We start from the raw sequence: 26,377 nt of genomic DNA on the forward strand, positions 1-26,377 counted from the left end.
CTGACACACCAGCCCCAAAGCTGTCACCGTGGTAGGCACGCGTTCATTCATTCAACAAACAAATTTACTCAACCAATCAGCAGTAAGCCACCCGGTTAAAAACCCAGGCTCTGGCTTTAAATTCTGATGTTTTCAAGGATTTTAAGCCCCTGGTGTTTCCTCTTCATATACTAAGTTCTCCAGTCTGCATTTTAATTAAAATGGTAATTTCTATTAAAAACAAAAACAAAACCAGCCTCCGGATTGAGGCCAAATGTAAACATGGCCCTGTGTGCCCTATATGGTGGACCCTGTCACTTACTACCCTTTCCCACCCACTCGCCTTCCCTGCTAACAGAATCCAATTTTTTTGCAGGTGACGACTGGAGATACTTTAATCTCAAGAAAGATAGGACCTTACACTAGCTCCTGAGGAAAGTCACGATTGGTTTAAATCCGTCTCGGTAATCTCATTTCTATTTGCTGAATGTTCACTTTTCCAGCCCCTCCCACAGTCAGGGTACCTGTGTGACCCAGTTCTGGCTAGAGAGAATTCAGCTTAAGCCTGTTGGGAGGCCTTGGGGAAGGGATTTTGCCCCGGCCCCCACTTGTTCCTCTTGACTGTGGTGAGAGAGCACCATGCTTGGCACTCCCGCAGCAGTCTTGCTGCCACGGGGCAACCTCCGGAAGTGCGTGCGTGCGTGCGTGTGTGTGTGTGTGTGTGTGTGTGTGTGTGTGTGAAAGAGAGGGAGAGGGAGAGGGAGAGGATGAGAGAGAATATGTTTGTTGTTGTGCGGTCTCTTCCAGCTGAAAGCAATTCTGACCCAAGTTTATGCAACAATTTGGCTCCAATAGTTCGAAAAAATGTCGTAGTTCTGTCTCATCACGTCAATACGAAAGGTATATGGAAAGCAAATATGTAAAAATCCCTCAAATAAAATCAAAGAGACTTCTGACAGTGTCCAGTCAAGCCACAGATGACATTAAGCTGCAGCCGTTGCCAAGTTGTTATTCTCCTTTCTAGGGATTCTCGGTACGGAGCTTTGCTCATGCTCAGTGAAGTGCCAGACTAACTTTGGAGGCGCTGCCCTGGATTTACTGGGATTTCTTCAGTTGCAAGTTAAACCCACTCTAAGCTAACTTAATTTAAAAGAGAATTTATTGACTTACAAAACTGAAAAAGCCCAAGTTGCATCTGGCTCCAGGCAAAGCTAGATTCCAGGTCAGTCTGTCTGTCTCTCCCCCTCCCTCCCCTGCTCTGCTTCTCTCTTGGGTTTTCACAGAGGTGAAGGTGAAGAACCAGGTGATGGTTCTCCCCTCCTTTCCAACCTGACCACTGCCCACCACTGACTCCCCGGTGGCGACAGCCTCTCACTGTCTCTTCATGTGATGCTTCCCTGAGTTGTTAACTGATGTTTTCTAGCCATGAGTTAAGTTCATGTTTACAAAGCTACTTGGGAGACCCATGAGTTTGCAGGTTGTCAGCCCAGAACTGCTGAGCAGCACAGCATCCATGACAGCTGGGCAGGAGATGTGCCGGGAGAGCCCCACAGAGGTGTGCTGTGGGTCACACCAGCACACCTGCTCAACCACTCAGCTACCCTGCCGGGCAAGATGCCCCTCATCCATTAGTGGTATAGACGTTTCCCATACAGAAGTGGAGAAAAACATCCAAAAACAACCGATCTAAAAAAAAGGTTACATGGAAAAGAATGAGCACGGGTATACCAAGCAGATGAGACCAGAAAATCAGGGTCATTTAGTATTAGGCAATGCAATTCAAGACAAAAAATTTAACTGGACCAAATGTCATTTTATGGATCAATATTTTCTGCGGATAAAGAGTGTAATTTGTGGGACTTCCCTGGTGGTCCAGTGGTTAAGACTCTACGCTCCTGATGCAGGGGGCCCGGGTTCGATCCCTGGTCAGGGAACTAGATCCCACATGCCACAGCTAAGAGCCTGCATGCTGCAACTAAGACCTGGCGCAGCCAAATATATATATATTTTTTTTTTTTTTTAAGAGTGTAATTTGCAGTTAAAACAGTTTTCTGTACGAAATCCCACCAGAAATTACATAAGGCAAGCACTGCTAGAAATGTGTGGAGAATTGAGCAATTGTAACGGAAGGCAGGTGACATCCTTCTCATTTACCAGCAGGTTATTTGAAAAAAAAATGAACAGCAGAGTTGTAAGGAAGCTTTCATGACAAAGCTCCCCTTCGCCGAGACTGCCTATGGAGAGAGAACCTCCTGAGAAGGAGGGCAGTTGACCCTCCCGGACCTTGACTCTCCTAGGCCTGCCTCCCGTCCCTGAGGGTCCCCTTCCGGGTGGACCATGTCATGCTCCCTGGGGGCCTTGTGCTCCCTTTGCCCTGCAGGCTGGGTATGGACATAGGCCTTCCTCTTACTGCACATGACACAACCAGGGCTGAACTGGGCAGCTCATCAAGGCTTGTCAGATGGTCAAGGCAGAGCAGGCAGGAGCCACAGCACAGCCAAATCTACCACAGGTGACTGGCTAGCTCTGGTCATCAGTCAAAGGATGGGAGGAAGTGCCCTTCAGGATTCAGAAAGGACAGGAGCTACCTTTTCCTCTCTCTAAAGCACCTTATACTGGGATGGATTGGGAGTTTAGGGTTAGCAGATGCAAACTATTATATGTAGAATGGATAAACAACAAGGTCCTGCTGTATAGCACAGGGAACTATATTCAGTACCCTGTGATAAACCATAATGGAAAAGAATATGAAAAAGAATGTGTGTGTGTGTGTATACATATATATATATGTATACACACACACACATACATATGTGTGTATATATGTATACATATATATGTATAAATAACAGAATCACTTTGCTGTACAGTAGAAATTAACACAACATTGTAAATCAGCTATACTTCAATGAAATAAATTTTAAAATAAATAAAGCCCCTTACACCAGCCCCTGCTCCAAGTCCTCACTTTCTCTCCCAGGTCCAATTCTTCCCAGGCTGATGGGCAGCGGGAATGTCTAGTTCCTACAGGGGCACCTCCACTCAACTTCCCATCATGCTACTAACAGGCTGGCTAGACCACAACACAATCACCCACCGTCTCTCTGTTCAAGAGTCTTACAGCAGTTAATAGCACTGCTCTGTTCTTAAGTAAGTGTGGGTGCGTACCTGTGCTTGTGTGTGTACATGCAGATCATGCCCATAGAGAAGGCCTTCTTTTCCAGTGCTCATGGATAATTCCTAAAAATGGATCCTATTTCAGGCCATTGTATTAGATATGCTGGACATCACATCTCTTCCCATATAATCTTTCTAAGGGAACCTGACCCCATTCCTAGCCCAGCTGGGGGGGTGGTGAGCAAGTAACCATCCATTATGGCCACAGGTGATTGGATCAGGAGTGAACACCTGACCCAACTTACGGCAATCAGACCCTTTAGGAAATAAGGATTTTAGGACACAAAAAACTGTGGCAAACTGTGGATCTAAAGAGTTACGTAAAATTGGGGTTGGTGGTCATGTTGAGCCATGTTCAAGTGAATGAAACTAATCTACAGAGTAGATATTGGAGTAGATGAAAAGAAAGAGGTTCAATAAGAGATTCCCAGCCCTAGAGTAGCTTCCTGGTTCTTTCTTTTTCCTCTGAAGTCCAGCTATTGTTCTTCCACTTCATTTCTGTGAGAGTGTTCCCCTTTTTACTTGACTTAATGTGAGTGGGTTTCTCAATAAGTATTTTAAAAACAGAAATTGGGTGATGGAAATACTCTGAAATTAGATCATGGAGATGGTTGCACAACGTGGTAAATACACTAAAACTACTAAATTGTGTTTGACTTTTAAATGGTAAATTTTATGTTCTATGAATTATATCTCAATGAAAAACTTAAAGCAGAAATTATATGCCGTTAAGACCAGATGTTATTAACAAAAGGTTTAGAAATCTAGCCACCAGAACAAGGAAACGGAAGGGAAGGGAACTATCATAGGTCATTCTTCGGTGAAAAAGAGAATCCACACTGCAATTACTATTTTGAAGTTAATGACAGTGAAAAAATATAAAAATTGTGCATGTGGAGGGTGGTCAAAGCTTTATTCAAGGAAAATCATAACCATAAGTGAATTTTTACTAACATAAAGAAAGCAGAATTAAATGAACTAAGTGTTCATGTCAAGAAGTTAGAAATCAAAAAGCAAAATAAACGTAGGCAAGATAACAGAAAGGAATGAATGAAGATTAAAAATAAAATAATAAGATTTTATTTATTTATGTATTTTGGCCGCGCTGCGTGGCATGTGAGATCTTGGTTCCCTGACCAGGGATCGAACCTGTGCCCCCTACAGTGGAAGCACAGAGTCTTAACCACTCGACTGCCAGGGAAGTCCCCAAATAATAAAATTTTAAAAAGAAAAAGCAGAGAGGATAAACGTGGGTCCTAGACATGTCAGTCACAAAGCTTACAGGTTCACCATCCTTCTTAGAGACAGCCATCCCGTTCCTGCCTCTCTGCTAAGGGAGGGGGCCCTGGGCTGCTCCTTAAACAAGAGAAGCTTCTGACAAGAACTCCAGTGAGGCCCTGAGCAACGGAGGCCCAGCATAGCCAGGCATAAAGAGCTCTGTCCAACAGAGGCAGTGTCAAACAGCATGACATCAAAGATGGGAGCCATAAAGGAGAGATGGACAACTTTGACTATACAAAGGTTAGAACTATTGCAAAGGAGAGGAAAGCTTGAAAGCATGCTGGGTCAGATGTGGAAAACAAAGTTTGATTCCTACCTCACACCTTACATCAATATAAATTCCAGAGAAAGAAATACAACTGGCCAAAGAACATATGAAAAAGAATGTGCAATCTCATTTATAATTGAAATGTAATTCAAACAGTTGTTTGATCTATGAGGTTCACAAAAACTAGTAAATTCTACCTTACCCAGATCTCTCACACATTGCTGGTGGGTGTGCAAACTGATGCAGCGTTTCTGCAAGATCTAAGTAAATGCTGAATATATTTACCCTTAACCCAGCAATTTCACACCCAGGAACGTATCCTGCAGAAACCTTAGAACATGTTCACAAGTGTGTGTGTCTCTCTCTTTTTTTTTTTTTTTGGTGCCGCACCGCACTGCATGCAGGATCTTAGTTCCCCGACCAGGGATTGAACCTGTGCCCCCTGCAGTGGAAGCGCAGAGTCATAACCGCTGGACCGCCAGGGAAGTCCCACAAATGTGTCTCTTTGTTATTCTGTTGAAAGAAATTTGGGAAGCTCACAAATATATGAAAATTAAATAACATACTCCTAAATAACCAATGAGTCAAAGAAGAAATTGAAAGGAAAATTAGAAAATGAAGTGAATAAAAATGAAGACACAAAACACCAAAGAGCAGCTAAAGCCATGCTTAGAGGAAATTTTAAGCCGTAACTACCTACATTAAAAAAAGAATGATTTTAAATCCGTAACCTAACTTCTACCTCAAGACAATGGTAAAGTAAGAGCAAACTAAGCCTAAAGAAAGCAGAATGAAGACTGGAGTGGAAATAAATAGAGTTCGAAAAGCAGAGAGAAAAATCAATGAAATCAAATCCTGGGTCTTTGAAAAGATAACCGTATTGACAAACTTCAGCTGAATTGACCAAGAAAATGAAAAAGAATACTCAAATTACTAGAATCAGAAATGAAAGAAGGAATATTACTACCAACCTTACAGAAATAAAGTGGATTATAAAGGAAGGCTATGAACAATTGTATGCCAATAAATTAGATAACTTGGATGAAATGAATAGATTCCTGTAAAGATAACAAACTACCTTCAGGAACCCGGGCCCCTGGCAGTGAGAGCGCCAAGTTCTAACCACTGGACCACCAGGGAGTTCCCAGAAATAGAAAATCTTTAACAAAATACTGAATTAGTAATCAAAACACTACTTACAAAGAAAAGCCCAGGACCAGATGGCTTCACTGCAGAATTCTACCAAAATTTAAAGAAGAATTCATACCAAAGAAGTCTTCACAAGCTATTCCAAAAGTGGAAGAGGAAGGAATACTTCCCAACTCATTCTATGAGACCAGTATTACCCTGACACCAAAATAGTGAAGATAGCACCAGAAAAGAAAGCTATAGGCCATTATCTCTTACGAGATTGGATTCAGAAATCCTAAACAAAATACTCGCACAAACCCACATCACAGAAAATAATTATACACCATGAGCAAATGGAATCTATCACAGGAACGCAAGGTTGGTTTAACATCTGAAAATCAATTAATGCTCTACACCATATCAATGGAATAAAAACAAAAACCACAGGATCATCAAAATACACAGAAAAGGGCTCCCCTGGTGGCGCAGTGGTTGGGGGTCCGCCTGCCAATGCGGGGGGCGCGGGTTCATGCCCTGGTCCGGGAGGGTCCCGCGTGCTGCGGAGCGGCTGGGCCCGTGGGCCGTGGCCGCTGGACCTGCGCGTCCGGAGCCTGTGCTCCACGGCAGGAGTGGCCACAGTGGTGAGGGGCCCGTGTACCGCAAAAAAAAAAAAAATACACAGAAAAAGCATTTGACAAAATCCAACACCCTTTCATTAAAACAACAAACTAGGAGTAGAAGAGATCTTCTATAAAGGGCGTCTATGAAAAACCCACTAACATCATACTTACTAGTGAAAGACTGGATGCTTTCCTCTTGATATCAGGAGCAACACAAGGATGTCCACTCTCACCACTTCTACTCAGCATTGTACTGGAGGTTCTAGCCAGGGCAATTAGGCAAGAAAAAGAAATAAAAGGATTCTGTATTGGACAGGAAGAAGTAAAATTATCGCTATTTGCAGATGACATGATCTCGTATATGGAAAATCCTAAACAATTCACTAAAAACTACTATAACTAACAAATGAATTCAGGAAGGTTGCAGAATACAAAATCAATATATATAAAAAATCAATTACATTTCTACATATTTGCAGTGAAAAATTAAGAAAACAATTCCAAAAAAACAAACAAAAAACAGCATCAAGAATAATAAAATACTTAGGAGTAAATTTAACAAAAGGAGTGCAAAATTTATTGGTGGAAACCATGAAACATCGTTGAAAGCAATTAAAGATCTAAATAGATTTTAAAACATTCCATATACATAGATCAGAAGACTTATTGCTATTAAGATGGCAATAGTCCCCAAACTGATCTATAGATTCGGTGCCATCCCTTGTCAGATTCCCAACTCACTTCTTTGAAGAACTGGCAGACTGATTCTAAAATTCACATGGAATGACAAGGGGCCCTGCATAGCCAAAACAATCCTGAAAAAAGAAAAATGGGGAACTCACACTCAAAATTTACTGCAAAGCAACAGAACTTCAAGATAGTGTGATGCTGGCTTAAAGACAGACGTATTACTAAATAAAAAAACAAGATATAAATAATGTCAACAATCCCATTTATATAAGAAAAAATATTTTTTCCCCATAAGGAAAAGTCTCACAACATTAACACTGCGTGAGTAACAGTGCTCATGCAAATAAGGGTAAAATTAAATACGCAGGCTTGAGGCCTGGCATGTGGGGCTCAGCATTAAGGGTGGTGTGGTGACCCAGGTCCAGGGGCTGCCCCAGAGTCAGGGCTTCATGAGAAACAGGCAGCTAGCTCCTGTTTGTTCCAAACTCCCAGTGCCTCTCAGGCAACCTGGAAAAACACAATTCCCCAAGCAGGAAACCCGCCACATATTCCAGCCTGGAGCTCAGAAAGCCAAACCCTGTGACAAATTTAAAAACAAAACTTGAAAAAGCAAACTCTCACAATAGAATGTTAAAAAAAACAAAAACCAAAAAGCCAACTCTTATTTTCCTTTCTTATTAATAAGTACCACACGTTTATTGCAAAAATTTTTTTTTCAAAATACAGATAAGCAAAAAGAATATTTCCCATAATCTCGCTGCCAATGATGACCAATGTTAATATTTTACTGCAAATGTTGTGAGATTTTCACTATAGGTCAAAAAACTTGTAGACGCTATAACTTATTTTTTCATTTAGTAATACACTGTGAACGTTTTTACATGTCAGTAAATATACATGTATATTATTACATAAAGCACCTGTTCTTGCCATTTTCCCTTCTCTCACAGAAGTTTTTCTCTCTGGGGCTAACCCAGCAGGATGCCCACTCCTGGCCCAGACTCAGGCCTGGCCAATCAGAGTCTTCTGTTCCCCTGCTACAGTGATTCATCCAGGGGTGGGCACGTGACCCAAGTCATTCCAATGAAACTCTGTCCCAGGACCTTTGCCGCAACTGTGGAGAAAGAGAAGTTCTCTCTCTACGGGGGTTGCTGGGACACAGGAACATCAGCATGGCCCTTCTGCGCTCCTGTCAGGAGCATAAGAATGAGGATGCTTCATCCCTTGATACAGCCATCTTGACACCAGCTACCCTGAAATTGTCAGTCACAGGAGCCGAGAGTTTCCCCATTTTTGCACACCCACTCTGAGATCAGCTTCTGTTACCTGCAAACAAAAGAGGCCTAATTCAGTGAGCTAGGAGCCAGGTGCTGTGCCAGGCTCGGACGTGGCAGTGACAGACCCAGTAAGGTCCAGGCTTCCTCCTGGTGGCTGACCTTGTCTGTGGTCTCCCCACCAGCCTGCCCAGCAAGGCAGCCCTCTGGGTCCTTCCATCCGCAGAGCCTTGCAGATTTTGAACTCTCCTGTACAAGTCCCTCGTTGGCAGGAGAGCAAGAAGTTGAACTCACATTCCCCCCACATGCGTGACTTCACGTTCCACATTTCTTAAAGTCTCCCATGGTAGCTAGAATTTTGTGTAAATTCTGCATTCTCTACTATTATGTCTTTACATTTAAAGAATGTGTTCTCCAAAAAATCTTGGAGTAAAAGTAAGATACACCCTGCTTATCCTGTGTCTTTTTAAACTAGACTTTTATCTAGATAAAAGTAAAGATAAAGGTATATGACTTGTAAATATTTTCTCCCATTCTATGGGTTGTCCTTTTACTCTCTTAATAGTTCCTTTGATGCATTAAAGTTTTAAATTTTTTAAATTTACATATAGTTAATTTACAATGTGTTAGTTTCAGGTGCATAGCAAAGTGATTCATACATATATATATATACACATATATATATATACACATATATACATATATATTCTTTTTCAAATTCTTTTCCATTGTAGGTTATTACAAGGTATTGAATATAGTTCCCTGTGCTATGCAGTAGGTCCTTGTTGTTTATCTATTTTATATATAGTAACGTGTACCTGTTAATCCCAAACTCCTAATTTATCCATCCCTTCCCCTTTCCCCTTTGGTAACCATAAGTTTGTTTTCTATGTCTGTGAGTCTGTTTCTGTTTTGTAAATAAGTCCATTTGTAACTTATGATATCACATATGATATCACATATGATATCACATATGATATCACATATAAGTGATATCATATGATATTTGTCTTTCTCTGTCTGACTGCACTTAGTATGATAATACCTAGGTCTATCCATGCTGCTGCAAATGGCATTATTTCATTCCTTTTTATGGCTGAGTAATATTCCATTCTTTTTTTTTGAATTTTATTTTTTTATACAGCAGGTTCTTATTAGTCATCCTTTTTTTTTTTTTTTGCGGTATGCGGGCCTCTCACTGTTGTGGCCTCTCCCATCGCGGAGCACAGGCTCTGGACGCGCAGGCTCAGCGGCCATGGCTCACGTACCCAGCCACTCCGCGGCATGTGGGCTCTTCCCGAACCGGGGCACGAACCCGCGTCCCCTGCATCAGCAGGCGGACTCTCAACCACTGCGCCACCAGGGAAGCCCCAGTCATCCATTTTATACACATCAGTGTATACATGTCAATCCCAATCTCCCAGTTCATCACACCACCACACCACCCCCTGCCACTTTCCCCTCTTGGAGTCCATACATTTGTTCTCTACATCTGTGTCTCAATTTATGCCCTGCAAACCGGTTCATCTGTACCATTTTTCTAGGTTCCACGTATATGCGTTAATATACAATATTTGTTTTTCTCTTTCTGACTTACTTCACTCTGTATGACAGTCTCTAGATCCATCCAAGTCTCTACAAATGACCCAGTTTTGTTCCTTCTTATGGCTGAGTAATTTTCGTTGTATATATGTACCACATCTTTATCCATTCGTCTCTTGATGGGCATTTAGGTTGCTTCCATGACCTGGCTATCGTAAATAGTGTTGCAATGAACATTGGGGTGCATGTGTCTTTTTGAATTATGGTTTTCTCTGAGTATATGCCCAGTAGTGTGATTGCGGGTCATATGGTAATTCTATTTTTAGTTTTTTAGGGAACCTCCATACTGTTCTCCATAGTGGCTTTATCAATTTACATTCCCACCAACACTGCAAGAGGGTTCCCTTTTCTCCACACCCTCTGCAGCATTTGTTGTTTGTAGATTTTCTGATGATGCCCATTCTAACTGGTGTGAGGTGATACCCCATTGTAGTTTTGATTTGCATTTCTCTAATAATTAGTGATGTTGAGCAGCTTTTCATGTGCTTCTTGGCCATCTGTATGTCTTTTTCAGAGAAATGTCTATTTAGGTCTTCTGCCCATTTTTGGATTGGGTTGTTTGTTTCTTTAATATTGAGCTGCATGAGCTGTTTATATATTTTGGAGATTAATCCTTTGTCCGTTGATTCATTTTCAGATATTTTCTCCCATTCTGAGGGTTGTCTTTTCATCTTGTTTGTAGTTTCCTTTGCTGTGCAAAAGCTTTTAAGTTTCATTAGGTCCCATTTCCTTATTTTATTTCCAGTACTCTAGAAGGTGGATCAAAAAAAATCTTGCTGTGATTTATGTCAAAGAGTGTTCTTCCTATGTTTTCCTCTAAGAGTTTTATAGTGTCCAGTCTTACATTTAGGTCTGTAATCCATTTTGAGTTTATTTTTGTGTATGGTGTTAGGGAGTATTCTAATTTCATTCTTTTACATGTAGCTGTCCAGTTTTCCCAGCACCACTTATTGAAGAGACTGTCTTTTCTCCATTGTATATCCTTGCCTCCTTTGTCGTAGATTAGTTGACCATAGGTGTGTGGATTTATCTCTGAGCTTTCTATCTTGTTCCATTGATCTGTGTTTTTGTTTTTGTGCCAGTACCATATTGTCTTGATTACTGTAGCTTTGTAGTATACTCTGAAGTCAGAGAGTCTGATTCCTCCAGCTCTGTTTTTTTCCCTCAAGACTGCTTTTGTTATTCGGGGTCTTTTGTGTCTCCATACAAATTTTAAGATTTTTTTGTTCTAGTTCTGCAAAAAATGCCACTGGTAGTTTGATAGGGATTGCGCTGAATCTGTAGATTGCTTTGGGTAGTATAGTCATTTTCACAATGTTGTTTCTTCCAATCCAAGAACATGGTATATCTCTCCATCTGTTTGTATCATTTTTAATTTCTTTCATCAGTGTCTTATAGTTTTCTGCATACAGGTCTTTTGTCTCCTTAGGTAGGTTTATTCCTAGGTATTTTATTCTTTTTGTTGCAGCAGTAAATGGGAGTGTTTCCTTAATTTCTCTTTCAGATTTTTCATCATTAGTGTATAGGAATGCAAGAGATTTCTGTGCATTAATTTTGTATCCTGCAACTTTACCCAATTTATTGATTAGCTCTAGTAGTTTTCTGGTGGCATCTTTAGTATTCTCTATGTATAGTATCATGTCATCTGCAAACAGTGACAGTTTTACTTTTTCTGTTCCAATTTGTATTCCTTTTATTTATTTTTCTTCTCTGATTGCTGTGGCTAGGACTTCCAAAACTATGTTGAATAATAGTGGTGAGAGTGGACATCCTTGTCTTTTTCCTGATCTTAGAGGAAATGGTTTCAGTTTTTCACCATTGAGAACGATGTTTGCTTTGGGTTTGTCATATATGGCCTTTATTATGTTGAGGTAGGTTCCCTCTATGCCCACTTTCTGGAGAGTTTTTATCATAAATGGGTGTTGAATTTTGTCAAAAGCTTTCTCTGCATCTACTGAGATGATCATATTGTTTTTCTTCTTCAATTTGTTAATATGGTGTATCACATTGATTGATTTGCATATATTGAAGAACCCTTGCATCCCTGGGATAAATCTCACTTGATCATGGTATATGATCCTTTTAATGTGTTGTTGGATTCTGTTTGCTAGTATTTTGTTGAGGATTTTTACATCTATATTCATCAGTGATATTGGTCTGTCATTTTCTTTTTTTGTAGTATCTTTGTCTGGTTTTGGTATCAGGGTGATGGTGGCCTCATAGAATGAGTTTGGGAGTGTTCTTTCCTCTGCAACTTTTTGAAAGAGTTTGAGAAGCATAGGTGTTAGCTCTTCTCTAAATGTTTGATAGAATATCACCTGTGAAGCCATCTGGTCCTGGACTTTTGTTTGTTGGGAGATTTTTAATCACAGTTTCAATTTCATTACTGTGATTGGTGTGTTCATATTTTCTATTTCTTCCTGGTTCAGTCTTGGGAGTTTATACCTTTCTAAGAATTTGTCCATTTCTTCTAGGTTGTCCATTTTATTGGCATAGAGTTGCTTGTAGTAGTCTCTTAGGATGCTTTGTATTTCTGTGGTGTCTTTTGTAACTTGTTTTTCATTTCTAATTTTATTGATTTGAGTCCTCTCCCTCTTCTTCTTGATGAGTCTGGCTAATGGTTTATCAATTTTGTTTATCTTCTCAAAGAACCAGCTTTTAGTTTTATTGATCTTTGCTATTGTTTTTTTGTCTGTTTGTTTTTTGTTTTTTTTGTGGTACACGGGCCTCTCACTGTTGTGGCCTCTCCCGTTGCGGAGCACAGGCTGCAGACGCACAGGCTTAGCGGCCACGGCTCACGAGTCCAGCGGCTCCGCGGCATGTGGGATCTTCCCGGACCAGGGCACGAACCCGTGTCCCTTGCATCAGCAGGCGGACTCCCAACCACTACGCCACCAGGGAAGCCCTTTGCTATTGTTTTTTTTTTTTTGTTTCTATTTCATTTATTTCTGCTGTGATCTTTATTTTTTCTTTCCTTTCTGCTAACTTTGGGTTTTGTTCGTTCTTCTTTTTCTAGTTCCTTTAGGTGGAAGGTTAGATTGTTTATTTTTGATTTTTCTTGTTTCTTGAGGTAGGCTTGTATAGCTATAAACTTCCCTCTTAGAACTGCTTTTGCTGCATCCCATAGGTTTTGGATCGTCGTGTTTTCATTGTCATTTGTCTCTAGGTATTTTCTGATTTCGTCTTTGATATCTTCAGTGATCTCTTGGTTATTCAGTAACGTATTGTTTAGCCTCCATGTGTTTGTGTTTTTTTATGTTTTTTTTTTCCCTGTAATTGATTTCTAATCTCATAGCGTTGTGGTCAGAAAAGATGCTTGATATGATTTCACTTTTCTTAAATTTACTGAGGCTTGATTTGTGACCCAAGATGTGATCTACCCTGGAGAATGTTCCGTGCGCACTTGAGAATAAAGTGTAATCTGCTGTTTTTGGATGGAATGTCCTATAAATATCAATTAAATCTATCTGGTCTATTGTGTCATTTAAAGCTTGTGTTTCCTTATTAATTTTCTGTCTGGATGATCTGTCCATTGGTGTAAGTGAGGTGTTAAAGTCCCCCACTATTATTGTGTCACTGTCGATTTCCTCTTTTATAGCTGTTAGCAGTTGCCTTATGTATTGAGGTGCTCCTACGTTGGGTGCATATATATTTATAATTGTTATATCTTCTTCTTGGATTGATCCCTTGATCAGTATGTAGTGTCCTTCCTTGTCTCTTGTAACATTCTTTATTTTAAAGTCTATTTTATCTGATACGAGTATTGCTACTCCAGCTTTCTTTTGATTTCCATTTGCATGGAATATCTTTTTCCATCCCCTCCCTTTCAGTCTGTATGTGTCCCTAGGTCTGAAGTGGGTCTCTTGTAGATAGCATGTATATGGGTCTTGTTTTTGTATCCATTCAGCAAGCCTGTGTCTTTGGTTGGAGCATTTAATCCACTCACGTTTAAGGTAATTATCGATATGTGTGTTCCTATTACCATTTTCTTAAGTGTTTTGGGTTTGTTTTTGTAGGTCCTTTTCTTCTCTTGTGTTTCCCACTTAGAGAAGTTCCTTTAGCATTTGTTGTAGAGCTGGTTTGCTGGTGCTGAATTCTCTGAGCTTTTGCTTGTCTGTAAAGCTTTTGATTTCTCCATCGAATCTGAATGAGATCCTTGCCAGGTAGAGTAATCTTGGTTGTAGGTTCTTCCCTTGCATTGCTTTAAGTATATCATGCCACTCCCTTCTGGCTTGTAGAGTTTCTGCTGAGAAATCAGCTCTTAACCTTGTGGGAGTTCCCTTGTATGTTATTTGTCATTTTTCCCTTGCTGCTTTCAATAATTTTTCTCTGTCTTTAATTTTTGCCAGTTTGATTACTATGTGTCCGGGCCTGTTTCTCCTTGGGTTTATCCTGTATGGGACTCTCTGTGCTTCCTGGACTTGGGTGGCTATTTCCTTTCCCATGTTAGAGAAGTTTTTGACTATAATCTCTTCAAATATTTTCTCTGGTCCTTTCTCTCTCTCTTCTTCTTCTGGGACCCCTATAATGCAAATGTTGTTGCGTTTAATGTTGTCCCAGAGGTCTCTTAGGCTGTCTTCATTTCTTTTCATTCTTTTTTCTTTATTCTGTTCCGCAGCAGTGAATTCCACCATTCTGTCTTCCAGGTCATTTATCCGTTCTTCTGCCTCAGTTATTCTGCTATTGATTCCTTCTAGTGTAGTTTTCATTTCAGTTATTGTATTGTTCATCTCTGTTTGTTTGTTCTTTAATTCTTCTAGGTCTTTGTTAAACATTTCTTGCATCTTCTCGACCTTTGCCTCCATTCTTTTTCTGAGGTCCTGGATCATCTTCACTATCATTATTCTGAATTCTTTTTCTGGAAGGTTGCCTATCTCCACTTCATTTAATTGTTTTTCTGAGGTTTTATCTTGTTTCTTCATCTGGTACATAGCCCTCTGCCTTTTCATCTTGTCTATCTTTCTGTGAATGTGGTTTTTGTTCCACAGGCTGCGGGATTGTAGTTCTTCTTGCTTCTGCTGTCTCCCCTCTGGTGGATGAGGCTATCTAAGAGGCTTGTGCAAGTTTCCTGATGGGAGGGACTGTCCATTCTTCTTTATACATTCATAAACGTATACCACGCTTTCTTTATACATTCATCTGTTGAAAGATACTTAGGTTGCTTCCATGTCTTGGCTATTGTAAATAGTGTTGCTGTGAACATTGCGGTGCATCTGTCTTTTCAAATTAGAGTTTTCTTCTTTTCTGGATATATGCCCAGCAGTGGGATTACAGGATCATATGGCAACTCTATTTTTAATTTTTTTAAGGAACCTCCATACTGTTTTCCATAGTGGCTGCACCAATTTACTTTCCCACCAACAGTGTAGGAGGGCTCCCTTTCTCCACACCCTCTCCAGCATTTATTTGTAGGTTTTTTGTTTGTTTGTTTGGCCTCATTGTGCGGTTTGTGGGATCTTAGTTCCCCGACCAGGGATTGAACCTGGGCCCTCGGCAGTGAAAGCACCAAGTGCTAACCACTGGACCGCCAGGGAATTCCCATTTGTAGACTTTTTTTTTTTTTTTTTTGCGGTACGTGGGCCTCTCACTGTTGTGGCCTCTCCCATTGCGGAGCACAGGCTCCGGACGCGCAGGCTCAGCGGCCATGGCTCACAGGCCCAGCCGCTCCATGGCATGTGGGATCTTCCTGGACCAGGGCACGAACCCGTGTCCCCTGCATCGGCAGGCGTATTCTTAACCACTGCGCCACCAGGGAAGCCCTGTAGACTTTTTAATGATGGCCATTCTTACTGGTGTGAGATGATACCTCATTTTATTGGGTTGGCCAAAAAATTCTTTAGGTTTTTAAGTAAAAATAAAAGACACATTTTTCATTTTCACCAAGAACTTTATTGAACAACGTATTCACCGTTTTGTTCCACTTCCTTCTGCCATATTTCAGGCAACTTCATAATTCCATCTTCCCAAAACTTTTTATCTTCTTGAGCAAAGAACTGTTCAGGTGCCTTTTACACTCTTCCAGGGAATTGAAATTTTTTCCATTAAGAGAATTTTGTAAAGACCGAAATAAATGGAAATCCGAAGGTGCAATGTCTGGTGAATACAGTGGGTGAATCAGAACTTCCCAGCCAAGCTGTAGCAGTTTTTGCCTGGTCATCAAAGAAACGTGTGGTCTTGTGTTATCCTGATGGAAGATTATGCGTTTTCTGTTGATTAATTCTGGACACTTTTCATCAGGTGCTGCTTTCAGTCAGTCTAATTGGGAGCAGTACTTGTTGGAATTAATCGTTTGGTTTTCCGGAAGGAGCTCATAATAGAGGACTCCCTTCCAATCCCACCATATACACAGCATCCCGGCCTTTGGTGGGGTTAATGGTGGTTCATTTCGCTTGCCCCACGATCTCTTCCATTCCACATTGTTGTACAATATCCACTCTTCATCGCCCGTCACAATTTGTTTTAAAAATGGAATATTTTTGTTACATTTAAGTAGAGAATCACATGCAGAAGTACATCAAGAAGGTTCTTTTCACTTAACTTATGTGGAACCCAAACATCAAAGCGATTCATATAACCAAGCTGGTGCAAGTGATTTTCAGCGCTTGATTTGGGTATTTTGAGTATGTCAGCTATGTCCCGCGTGGCATAACGTTGATTGTTCTCAATTAATATCTCAATTTGATCGCTATCAACTTCAACTGGTCTACCTGGCCGTGGAGCATCTCCAGCACAAAACTTCGCAAACCACTTTTGACATGTTTGATCAGTCACAGCACCTTCTCCATACAGTGCACAAAGCTTTTTTTGTGTTTCAGTTGCATTTTTACCTTCCTTGAAATAATAGAGCATAATATGCCAAAAATGTTACTTTTTTTCTTCCATCTTCAATATTAAAATGGTTACACAAAAACTCACCAATTTTGATAAGTTTTTTTAAAATGCACACTGATACGACAGTTGTCACAATACAATCTAACAAAGTTGTTTCGAATGAAGTGAAAGACAACTAAGGGCTACTAGAGCCATTGTACAGAAAAAAACCAAACGAGCTTTTTGGCCAACCCATAGTTTTGATTTGCATTTCTCTAATAATTAATGATGTTGAGCATCTTTTCATGTGCCTGTTGGCCATCTGTATGTCTTCTTTGGAGAAATGTCTGTTTAGGTCTTCTGCCCATTTTTTTGATTGGATTGTTTGGTTTTTTTGGATACTGAAAACTGCATCAGCGGTTTGTACATTTTGGAAATTAAGCCTTTGTCAGTCACATCATTTGCAAATATTTTCTCCCATTCCATAGGTTATCTTTTTGTTTATGGCTTCCTTTGCTGTACAAAAGGTTATAGGTTTGATTAGGTCCCATTTGTTTATTTTTGCTTTTATTTCTTTTGCCTTGGGAGCCTAACCTAAGAAAATATTGCTATGATTTCTGTCAGAGAATGTTTTGCCTATATTCTCTTCTAGGAGTTTTGTGGTGTCAAGTCTTATATTTAAGTCTAAGCCGTTTTGAGTTTATTTTTGCGCATGGTGTGAGGATGTGTTCTAACTTCATTGTGTCACATGCAGCTGTCCAGCTTTCCCAGTGCCACTTGCTGAAGAGACCATCTTTTCTCCATTGTATATTCTTGCCTCCTTTGTAAAAGTTTTTAATTTTGATGAAGTCCAATTTATCTGTTTGTCTTTTGTTGCTCGTGCTTTTAGTGTCATATCTAAGAAACCATTATAAATTTCAAGCTTATGAAGATTTACCCCTATGTTTTCTTCTAAGAATTTTATAGTTTTAACTGTTTGATTCATTTTGAGTTAACTTTTGTATATGGTGTGAGGTAAGGGCCCAACTTCAGTCTGTTGCATGTGAATATCCAGTTGTCCCAGCCACACAGACCCCTGGACTGGGTGTCTCCCAGGCCCCCTGAGAACCTTGAAGAGAGGACACACTCACACCTTTTCGGAAAGGACAGGTGTACTAAATGCCGGACCCAGCTCAGGTCAGGATGGTTTGGGTTTCAGAAGATGAGGATAGACTAGGAGAAAGGAATATGATGAGTAAAGACGGACAAGAAGACAAAGCAAGTGGGGAAATAAGCTGGAGAAGTGGGAGGACACTGAAATGAGGGGACCGGAGGTGGGCTGGCTGGAACGGAGGGGGAGCCCACCAGTGACCAGAGAGCCCAGAGTCTGGGGTTGGGGTAAGGCTGAGGCAGGAGACAGAAGGCCTGGAGCTGAGGGCTCCTCAGCCACCCTGCCTGGATGGCCCTGAGGACAAGGATCCTTAGAGGATGTCAGGCTTAGAGTGCCTGGTGGACTGTTCTAAGCTCCTGGAAAAATAACGGGTCCCACTCCGCACCTCAAAACAATAGATGTCAGCATTTCCAGGCAACGTCGCACAGAGATCAGCCTCCTGAACTTCAGGGGCCTAACTGTTAGAGTTCAGCTCCTGAACCTAACATAAACAAGTATGTGCCCTTGGGCAAGTCACTTAGCCTTTCTGAGCCCAGATAAACCATCAAAGGAGGAAAACCTCAGTGGGGATAAAGGGAGTAAAGTCAGGCAAAGTGCTCAGATTACACCTAGCACATACTGCATGCCCAGTGTCAAGTTACTGTCTTATGCCAGGAACCCAAGAGGTCTAAGGACACTTGTTTTCCAATTATTTCTATATTTAGTTGTTTACAATGATGGTATATACACTTAGGACCACAAAACCCAGTGACGCTTAGGATTTGTGTCTTGGCATTTTCACCCGGGGCCTGCTCCTGGCTGGGGACCGGAGGCCGGGGCGAAAGCCATACTATTGGTTTGACCTGAGCGTGGCCAGGCAGTGCTTGGCTTGGAGCCAGCTGCGGCAGGAAGCATTTGCTGCCCAGAGTCTCCGACCCTTCGTGCCTGGGGATGCCGGGCAGGGGCTGCCTCTGAGAGGAGCTAAGGCAGACCCTTTGTCGTTGGTGGGCTCTTGGAGCCTCACAGAGGCCCCCAGGCTGGCACATGACCTGTTTTACGCCTGGGAGTCATCTCAGAGGGCAGGCGACTTGCTGTAGGTTTCACGCATGTTTCTGGGGTTGGAACCCCAATCTGACCCGGGCTCTCTGCACCCCTCTCAGAAGGCTGAGGTCTAGGCCCGGGGCCATGGGAGTCTGAGACGCACGCCCACCCCCTACCGCCGGGCTGGAGAGTCACATCCGCTGTTTGGCTGTGGGCGTGGGCTCTGCAGCACCTCCTCGGGGGGAAGCTGGCATTGTGTCCTCAATGGCCTGTTGTGGAAAAATCACAGAGAGCAGAGTAAACAGAGGACCGAGGCTGCCGCCATGGGAACCGCCGGGTGGAGGTGGCAGTGGAAGGCAGAGGAGGGAGGCTGTGGCTTGGCCCAGGCTCACCTTGGAGCCAGGAATCTGCCAGCACAGATCCAGAGGGCCTACCGGGTGGCTCGAGGAGGTCTGAAGCTCAAGGAGTTCCCCGAGGTCACCCAGCGAGCCAGGGCCAGGGCCAAGGGCAGCGCCCTGGCCTCTCGGCTCTAGCTGCTCTGCTTGCTCCCTGCTCTCCCAGCCAGAAAGACTGGCAGAGGCACAGCAGGAATTTCTTCCAGAGCTGTTACTTCCAGGAGACTCTGGGGACAGCCCTTATCCTTTATGGCCCAGACTCTGGCCTTGACTGATGCTCAGAGCAAGGAGCCGTCAATACCCAGGTAAAACTGAGCGTAGTCCCGAGTACTAACTTGTGCTGTTCAAAGCCCTCCACAAGCCCAGAATGAAGCTAGTACCTGGAAGACACTGGCACACAGAGTGTGTGAGCTCACGGGAGATGATCGGCACATGGAGGTGTGAGCACATGGTGGTATTAACACATGGGGGTAATTAGCACATGAGAAGCAGCCACACTTGAAAGGTATTAAAGTCAGAAAGACTCAGTGGGATGGATCGAGTTTATGACACGCCACCCGTGCTCCCTTACTAAGGGCCTGATCAAGGGGTACCTTTATTTAAGGGGATGATGATTCACTTTGAGGCTAGAAGAGGAATGAGAGGCAAGATGTGGACCTATTAGTTATGCTTCCTCGTGTGACCTGTAACCACATGCTTTTGGAAGTGGCTGGACCCCTGATGGCTCGGGGCCTGGGGATGAGGTCAGTTTGCTCTCAGGAAGCTATCACTTCCTGTTTCTACGAATAAGGATCAGACGGCATTTCCCTCGAGAGTCTCCCAGCCTCCCAGGAGAGAGACTCGTCCACCAAGGCCACGGGCCCTCCTCAGCCCTCCATCATCCATGAGGCTTCGTCTCTGGGCTGTTCTGCACTCAGCACTCACCCTGTGCCCTTACGCCTCCTCCCTGAAGACTGTGCCACTGCTGGGGCTCCTTGGAGCCCGGGGCTGGACAGGAGCCTCCTCCCTTCCCCCTGGGACCATCACAGAAGCTCACACAGAGCTGGCCCCTCTTAGTGCCCGTGGAGAAGGTCCCTGACCTGGCATGCTCCCACAGTGGTGGTGACCCTTCATGTTCCCGCCTGCTCAGCACCCCTTCCTCCAGGTTCAGCGCCTTGACTGTCCTTTGAGGAACCCCCTTCAGCCCTTGTGTTGACCTCTTCCCTCTTCCTCCTCACCACCCCCCATCTCCCGGGTTTAGAGCATGTGACTCCATATAGCCAACTGGAGCATGACAAGGATTTGTTCAGGAAGGGGCACAGGACCCACATCCCATGGGAGCACAGGATATGAGACTCAAATCAGGGGCTTTTCATGAAACTGTTGGCAGAGAGAATCTCCTTCTTCTAGGGTGACCATGCAAGTGAGATGTTAGGTGGAACTCCTGGCGGCCATTTTACCACCATGAGGAGAGAACCCTGGACTCACCACAGAAGAAACATCCCAGAGGCAGAGAGAGACAAATTCCCCAATTCATAATTTGAGAACCCTTGATGCAGCCGTTTCTGAAGCCATCGCCGTCCCCTGGACTTTGAACAGAAATGAGCCAATAATTTCCCATTTGTGCTTCAGCCTATTTAAATTGGGCTTGTATCCCCTGCAACTGAAAAGAGACCAGATTTGTCCTCCACATCCAGTTCAGACTCTGCTGGACCCGTGGGGACCTTCCGGGTGCCCCTTTCCTTTTCGCTGGAAGATCCCAGGCACGTGACTGGTTTCCTGCTGGCCTACATCACTCACTCCTTGCTTAGACTAAGGGGACTGAGGGGACCCAGGAGGCCCAATCAGAGGGGAGGAGGCAAGCCAGGAGAGACCCCATTGGGCGAGGGTTGGTGGAGGTGTGGGGGCTGGGGCAGAGCAGGGGCCTGGTCCCAAGGCATGAGAAGGCCCAAGGTGCATCTGGAGAGGTTTCTCGAGGCTGTGAAGTGAGGGACACTCAAAGGGCTGGTGAGACCATCCTGTCCAGCCCCCGCTGTGCCAGCAGGGTGACTGAGGCCAGAGGGGCAGGGACTGCCCAGGACCCAGCAGCTGGGCAGGGCTCTGTCCACTCAGGGGTTGTAGCGGAGCAAGTGAGGCCCCACCCCATCCCACCCTCAGCCCCTCCCCCATGCCCACTACTGACGCTCTGTGGAAGGTTTCCTCTGAGCAAACGTTTCTGCCTAAAACAGTGTAAAACGTCACAGACCTGGAACTGGAGGGGGAGAGCCTTGGAGACCACCTGACCCCTCCTATACATCCCATCCCCATCCCCCACCCACTGTGCAAGAAGGGAAACTGAGGTCCAAAGCAGGGCTGGGGTCTGCCAGAATTTGCAGAACAGGTGTGGTCCCAGGTACAGAGTGGAATGGGGATATCCCAGCTCCCAGGCCAGGCACATCCACTCTCTAAGCCTGGGGGGAAGGGCAGGCAGTGGGGGATGTGAGGGTGGGGGGCCAAGACGACTGTCTGACCACATGTCTGTGCGTCTGTCCCTGAGTTGGGCAGAGGCATGAACATTCTGTAGCAGGTGCCCTTAGTTCCCTTGGAGAAGGGGATACCTCAAAAAATCCCGGGGACGGGTTTTCCCTCCACTGTAGGCGGTGGTCCAGCGGGTGCCAGGTCCCAGCATTGCCACCCGTGAGCAAGAGCGTGTGGCTGCTGCCACCAGCATCGCTGTCCCAGGTGGTTCCCGTCCTGTGGCTGTTCTGTGTCTCCCATTCTGTGGTGGTTCTCTTGACATTTATGGTAGAAAACGTCATCACACAAACGTGTATCATTTTCATCTGTCCTCATTTATCTTCTTGCTGACAAGAACAACATTCCCTGTTTCTTCAGGACTCTGACCCCTTTCCCCTCTACGTGGCCTTGCCGTTTCTCCTTGGGACAGTTCCTGGTCTCTGCGGGCTTCGAGTCCAACCTGCGCAAGGAGAGAAAACAGAAGATGACTCAGGGGTCTTTCCAGGTCAGATGCCCTGGGTTCCACTATTTTGTCATTTTTAAGGTGAGGGACAGAGCCGCAGCACCTCATCGGGCACTGGGTCCCTTAACCGCTTCTTGGTCTGTGCTCCGAATGCCTTTCTCTGCCTGGTGGTGGAGCGACACCACAAAGGCTGTCCTTCGGGGCAGGCCCCGTGCTCAGAGCCACGTGGCAACGGATGAAGTGGGTTCTAGCATTATTCCCGTTTCTCAGACAGCGAAACAGAGAGCAGAGCCTGCGCTCTTAACCTCCCCTTAACCACATTGCCTCCTGTTAAAAAAAAAAAAAGCAACCAAAAAAACCCAATTCAGAATATTTACAACCCAGGAAGTTAACCACTTGAAAGTTTTGGGGACCGAGACCCCAAATGGGCTTCAGCTTGGTTGGGCGCCCCCCTTTATCACAAATCCCAGACCCTCCCTGTCTTCATTGGCACTTAATGTAAAATGCAGCCAGCTCTTGAGATGTCAAGTTGTTCACCCCAGAGCCTGTGCTAACACTGGGCTAAGACCTGCGTGAGGTCACAGGCAGCCTGTTGTAGGGAACAACCTTGGTTCATGAATTCAGACTAATCAATCACTTAGGTTCTAAATGAGCTATGTTTCTCCCTTTTCCTCCCTTTGTTCTCCCTGGGCAACCTCTGGTGGGGAGTCAGCCCCTTGTCTGCTGGTTTCCCTCCACCTGTTCCATCCAGCGGGGTAATGGGCACCTCCGGCAGTTCTGATTCAAATGCATGGATGGCCCAGGCGCATAAGGCAAAAACTGAGGATGAGTGAAATCACCCTTGAAACCCTCCAGGAAGGGGTGGGGAGCCAGATGCCATCACCTGTTGGTGGTTTCCAGCCAGACATGGGGCAGCCTTGGTTTCTCCAGTGGAGCCCACACCCAAGGCTACCTTTGCACCTTGAGGTCCTGAGAGATACTTGGGCCCAGCAGATTCACAGCTCCATCCCATTTACACACTGAGTGGAAAGGCAAGTGGAGTGACCCACACCATTTATCTTTTACATAACTCATCTCCCACTTGCTTTGAATAAAGACTTTTAAAATCATCTTTCAGAACAAGAAGTCTGGTTGTGGGCGATCTCAGGCTGTTCTGCAGCTCAGCAATGCCTCCCCACATAGCCATCCTCAGGGTAGGTTTCTCATCCTTAAGCTGGATGCCTCATGGCCACAAAATGGCTGCTGCAGCTCCAGGCATCAAAACTCTTCATAGGGAGGAAGCAGGGAAAGCAAAGCCTTCATCCTCTGTATTTTATTCAGGAAGCCCTCAGCAGGCTTCCCCTTATACCTCACTGGCTATAAGTGGGTCACATGGCCATCCTCAGCAGCCAGGAAACTGAGAAAAACAGTATCTGGCAAAGAGGATTTTGGCCTGCGATTGGCTTAAATCACTCATGATTCATGCACTGGGCTGGGGCAAAGTCTTTGCTACCTGGAGTAAAGTCAGGGCTCTGTTAGCAAAAAGGGGGCACCTATGTTGGGTACCCAACTATCAATGCCATATATTTTCTTAGTTAAACTCACAGCAGTCCACTGAGGTGTGTCTTGTTATCACTCCCATTTTACAAATGATGAAACTGAGACTCATTTAGTAACTTGTCCAAGATCACATGCCTGGTAACTAGTAGCAGTTTAATCCCAGGTCTGTCTCCTGAGAGCATAGTCTTAACTACTACACACGCTTAAGTACCTGCTACTTGGGTATGTACCAGCCAGGCTGTGACCCTCTTGAGGGAAGGGACCATATCTTTCTCTTGGTATTTCGGCAATGTCTGAAAATTGACAGAAGCCCAGCTGAGTTGATTTAAACACAAAATCATTTGGTTTTGATACTTGCTGCTTTGTAATATGTTTTATAACCAAGAGTGCAAGCTTGCCAACACTACCTTTAGAAAAATACACCTATCTCTTTTTTTGTATTGTTTTCCACTTGCCCATGCTGGGTTCCTGAAGTCCTGGGAAGAATTCCAACTTAAATATCACCAGTGATGGAAATCTGAGGGAAGGAGAGGAGAATGAAAGACTAATTGAGGCCCAGAAGAGTGTCAGTTCCTCATTAACTGCGGAGCCATGGAAAATTCTTTGTTCCTGCCTGTTGGCGTCTTGCCTCCAGGATTTGGGTGGGTATTGCCCTTGGCCAGCTTCCTGGTCAGGTCACAGACAGTTTGACCAGAGGGGGAGTGTCCTGGGGAAGACAGGGCAGAACCGGGCTGGGTCCTTGGAAGTGGACACAAGTGAAAGATGGGTTCTGAAGATCTATGGCCCAGTAGGCCCATGCTGGCCACTGTAGATACACCAGCTCACTTAGCACTCAGAATGACCTGTGGGTTTAGGTCTACTATGTTGCCCATTTTACAGATGAGAAAACTGGGGCTCAGAGAGGTGAAGTCACTTGTCCCAGGTCACGCAGCAGAGCTGAGATTAAAAACTAAAGCCTATGGTCTTCTCAGGTGGGGTTCTTTCCCCAGTCAAGGGTGACTGCCATCTCAGGGACCTGGAGTGGATGCTGATGGCATGTTGGGGACCCTGGCCCCTCCTCAGAGCTTTCACCAGGCTGTATAACTTAGTGGTCATGAGCAGGGGCTTTGAGTCAGAGCCAGGTTAGGAAACTAGCCCTGCATTGCCTAGGGACCCAGCACAAGCAGAATAGCACAGTGGTTAAAAGCCTGGGCTCTGAGGCCAGATGGCCCGGGTTCAAAGCTTTGCTCTCCTATGTATCAACTGTGTGGCTCTTACCTCATTGGGCAGCTCTATAAAGCAGGGGTGTAAGAGCCTGCTCTAAAGTGTAAGGGGTGTAAGAACCTGCTGGTAAAGATTAAATAATGCACTCAGCACAGTGCCTGGCTGTTGTTACTTTATACCCCCAGAGCAGATAGTGCTGTGAGATGTCCAAGGCAGATCCCATGCCCAGGTCCCATCCTTCCCTCCACCCCAGCAGCTGGTTGTGAATGACCCACCCAGGAGGGCCTGGGTTGATTTGAATACACAAATGAGGGGGTGTGTGACTCCAGGGAATGAAAGGCAAATGGAACCCAGTTTGCAAGTCTGGGCATTTTCATGGAGCCCGGTTACTGGAGGCCAGGGCCTGGGCTGGGTTGGCTGTAAGTCATGGCCTCAGGGAGGGAGCTCAGAGAAATAGAGGACATGCCAAGGTCACCCAGAGAGTGGGCAATGGGGCAGGGAGACCTGCCGGTGCGTCTGCCCAGAGGCTGGCCATGGCCCAGGCGTCAGGTGTCTTGGGCACCATGCCCGGTCTGCCACGCTGGGGATCTGGGTGCCTTTGCCAACTTCCCTAACCTCTCTGGGCTCCTGGGCCCCACCTGGGGACCTGGAAGGGACCCAGAGGACTGGAGCTGACCTGGCAAGAGGCAGTGCCTAGGCTCTGGGCCACAATGACAGGATATCCCCAGGGAGCTGGGCTGGCCGCCACACAGGGAACACCGGGGCGGAGACCTGGCACTGCTGGTGAGAGACCCAAAAGAGCACTGAGGAGGGAAAGTCAGGACAGCTGGGCCCTGAGAGGGTAAAGAACAGGCCAGGAGTGACATGGAGCCTGTGACTATAGGCAGCAAGGGGACCACAAATAGAGACCTGAGTTTTTCCCTCTGCCCCCAGCCTTTGAGCCAAGGACAGACCTGGGTCTCCTGCCACTTTGTCCTGATTTTGCTCCTGGGTGGACCCTGTAAGCAAGTTCCTACCATGGATCCTGTGAACTCCAGACACTGTTCTGTCCCACCCCCACTGCACAGAGACCCTGGGTCCAGAGGGGAGGGGGCTTTCTCAGACTCCCATGGCCAGGGTTGTGCCCAGAAGGAGCCAGCCTTGCTTGAGGACTTGACCAGCCCCACTAATCCAGCCCCAGGCCTGTGGGTACCCGCTGGGTAAGGCTGAACCAGCAGCCCCTGCTCTCTGCGCACAGGAGGCAGGGATGGTTCTCCAGGCTGAGGGTCTAACCAAGAAAAGCCTTGCCCTCAGGTACCCC

At 44.8% G+C, this 26,377-nt stretch overlaps 1 protein-coding gene across 2 annotated transcripts in view; it reads left to right on the top strand.

The window, feature by feature from the left end:
- ZZEF1 (zinc finger ZZ-type and EF-hand domain containing 1) overlaps positions 1 to 26,377 on the top strand; it is a 142,473-nt gene that overhangs the window by 114,552 nt on the left and 1,544 nt on the right. Inside the window, exons 56-59 of one of the 2 annotated variants that reach the window (XR_013824983.1) lie at positions 356 to 443; positions 1,004 to 1,201; positions 22,251 to 22,416; positions 24,349 to 24,515. Coding sequence is in view for 1 of the 2 variants with exons in the window: in XM_079903943.1 (XP_079760069.1) it covers positions 356 to 412 (57 nt within the window). In the remaining variant the exon portion in view is untranslated. Of the gene's footprint in view, positions 1 to 355; positions 444 to 1,003; positions 1,242 to 22,250; positions 22,417 to 24,348; positions 24,516 to 26,377 lie in introns of those variants that run through there. The other variant, XM_079903943.1, reaches the window with a different exon arrangement.

Source organism: Stenella coeruleoalba (assembly GCF_951394435.1).
Source record: "Stenella coeruleoalba genome assembly, chromosome: 19".
In the NCBI taxonomy this organism is placed as follows: domain Eukaryota; kingdom Metazoa; phylum Chordata; class Mammalia; order Artiodactyla; family Delphinidae; genus Stenella; species Stenella coeruleoalba.